This window comes from Drosophila innubila, unplaced genomic scaffold (assembly GCF_004354385.1).
Source record: "Drosophila innubila isolate TH190305 unplaced genomic scaffold, UK_Dinn_1.0 68_U_U, whole genome shotgun sequence".
Classification (NCBI taxonomy): Eukaryota; Metazoa; Arthropoda; class Insecta; order Diptera; family Drosophilidae; genus Drosophila; species Drosophila innubila.
In genome coordinates, this window is record NW_022995699.1 from 1 (window position 1) to 2,961 (window position 2,961).

At 43.5% G+C, this 2,961-nt stretch overlaps 1 protein-coding gene across 1 annotated transcript; it reads right to left on the bottom strand.

Moving 5' to 3' along the window:
• Positions 1–504: 504 nt before the first annotated feature.
• Positions 505–2,325, bottom strand: LOC117793270 (N-sulphoglucosamine sulphohydrolase). Its single transcript, XM_034633554.1, has one exon. It carries the CDS (start codon positions 2,225–2,227, stop codon positions 647–649), a length of 1,581 nt encoding a protein of 526 aa, XP_034489445.1. The 5' UTR covers positions 2,228–2,325; the 3' UTR covers positions 505–646.
• Positions 2,326–2,961: the final 636 nt, after the last annotated feature.

Genomic DNA, 2,961 nt, shown 5'->3' on the forward strand with positions numbered 1-2,961 from the left:
AAAACATATATGTATCTTTCATAAATTCTTAGAATTCTTAGAAAATCTCTACATTGTCCTGTAACTAGGACTAGGTTTTTCGTCGATGCGGATTTTGTATTCCCGCATATCTCACCGCTCCTTAAAAACGTGTCTAATAAGTATTACGCCAAGTTTAAAATCAACTTCATATATATAATTCGTGCAATGGATGGATGTAGAAATATAATTTAGAGGAAGTACCGCAAAATAATCCCAATAATATTTTGCGGTCTACATCCAATGGATGGATGTAGAAATATAATTTAGAGGAAGTACCGCAAAATAATTCCAAGAATATACAAAAGCTAATAAAAGGAAAACTCATTCCTCAATTTTACAACAGTTGCACACGTATGGCCGTATAAAAAATTCAATTTTTTTTTTGTCTGGGCTTTATAATAATATATGGTTTATCAATATTTGTGAAGCGATGGAGCGTCCCGCCCCGAATCAATGACTAATGTAAAGAAAACGCTGTTCGGCTTATCAGCATTTAAAGTTGATTTATATTTTGCTTGTGATTAGGAAAAATGTATAAAAATGAGTATCTAATCGATTAGTACATTACAATACATGATGATAGCGGCTGCATGCCAAAATTGGGCATAGATAGGGAAAGTCACACCTAGACAAGTACATACTCCTCGTATTGTGTTAGCACCCTACGCTTGGGCCTTTGGAGAGCCTCGTGTCCCAATGTTAGACACACTGGTTCCTTCTTGAATACTCCCTGGGCCTGTAGAACAGCGTGGGGAGCACAACGCCAGGGATCTTCAGTGTCCACCTGCCACTTGTAGAGCTTTTGGCGCAGCTGCTTTAATATGGAACTATACTTTGGCTTGTCCACGAGATTAATCCGTTCCAGGGCATCCGCCTTAATGTCATATAGTTCCCACTCGGGTCGTTGGTAATATTGCAGGAGTGTACGATACCAGGGCAAGGGTTGCTTGTTGATTGTGGCATTGAGGATCTGCTGAAACGTGGGCGAGGTATAGAAATCTTGATCTATTGGAAAATCAGCCCAGTAGTTAAGATTATGGATGAGTTTATAGCGCCTATTTCGCACCATGCGCATCGGATATGCCATGGTCACCTCATGGTAACTTTGGCTGCCGAAAACCGAGTCGTTCTCCTGTGGTGCCGGCTCCTTTCGCAGCACGGGCAACAGAGATTGCCCGCTGAATCGAGTTCCATTCGGTGGGGACAATTGCAACGCATCCAGCACGCTGGGATAAATGTCGAGCAGGCTCACCATGGCAGCGCTTGTTTCATGGCGACGGGCGTCAGGCTGAGGGGAGCTGACAATGAGAGGGGATCGAATGCCGTGCTCATAGAGATTAGTGCGTCCACCTGGGAAGGGTGGTCCGTTGTCGGAGGTGTAAATGACCAGGGTGCTTTCGGCCAGACCGGATGCCTGCAATTCCCGCAACAGCAAACCAACTCCCTGATCCAGGCGAGAGATGGTCATGTACTGGGCAGACAGTTCTTGCCTCACCACATCCGTGTCTGGCAGCCAGGCGGGCACCTCCAAGTTGCGCCAGTCGTAGTAGATGGGCTTCCAGTCCGGTATTGTGCCCATGCCCTCCTCCCCGCTGCCCCAGCGTTCGCAGAATTCGCCGTACTGTGGAGTGATGTGACCGCAGCGATGGGGATCATGGAATCCCACCATCAAAAAGAAGGGTCTCGCCTCTCGCTTGGCCTGCGATAGGAAATCGCGAGCGTACTCCTTCATCCTGGTGATATTGCGTCCAATCTGATTGATCGAATGTTGCTCCTCCGTCTGCTCGAAGTCAAACCGAAAGTTGGAAGCTGGACCAACATGTTTCTTGCCAATAATTCCACTGAAGATGCGTCCATTACTCTGCTCCCGCAGCACATTGGGCAGTGAGCTCACCTCTGGCAAGACATTGAAGTTATGCACTCCCTGATGCAGTCCATACATTCCACTCGAGTGACTCGCCTGCCCCGTCAGCAATTGGGCACGACTCGGACTGCAGCTGCTCACCGAGGTAAATGCGTTGTTGAAAAGCAATCCCTTGCTCGCCAACGCATCCAAATTGGGTGTCTGGCAGTATTTGTTCAGATACGCGCCCATCTCGAAGCCAGCGTCGTCGGCCAGGAGCAGCAGCACATTCTGCGGTGTCTCCGCACAGAAACCGTTGCCCAACAACAACAACAGCAACAAAGGGGGAAGCAATGAACCCATTTTCGTTACAACTACTTTTAATTCAACTCGGGCAAGAAGTCAATCCGTCGACACACTGTGCCTGAGTCCAACTGATCCGTATATACATCGACTTTGGTATTGAGCCCAACTTATGGTCTTTCTCCCGGCTTGCTCATTCAATTCCATTCATTCCAATTCCAGTTTTAATCTTTTTCACAGCAAGAGCTCGTCGGTTCTCTCCAACAACACACGAGTACAATGCAAATATAAGTATATAAATATGTAGATACATTTATACATAGATAGAAATGGTTTTGTTTCCCCTTTTATTAGTATGTGTCGACTTGTACATTCACTTGGAAACTGGCTTTCTTTCAAAGCGGTTTGCCGGCTACAATTTACGCACTTTGATTTATAGTTCATTAAACTGAGTATCAGTATACTTTTACCTAACAAAGTAATTTTTAACTAGTCACAATTGTTGCCTGTTGGCAATCTCAGCCTATAATTCAATTTTTAACTCTATTTTTATTCGCTTAACTTTAAAACATCCAATATCAATTAGATAAATGGGAATTATACGACCAAAAATATTAACAATTGGTGACAATACTGTTTTTGAGTTAAATATTAAATATAAGTAGTGGAGTTAATATGTTGTACAACTATAGAAAATGTTTCCAAAATTGAACTAAAATTATATTGTACACATGTTATCATTAAAAAATATTTATTATATATTTTTTTTTTTTACTTCCTGATGCTACAATTAC

Excerpts from the sequence above, each read along its gene's own strand:
- LOC117793270 (XM_034633554.1), bottom strand. The coding sequence starts at position 2,227 with ATGGGTTCATTGCTTCCCCCTTTGTTGCTGTTGTTGTTGTTGGGCAAC.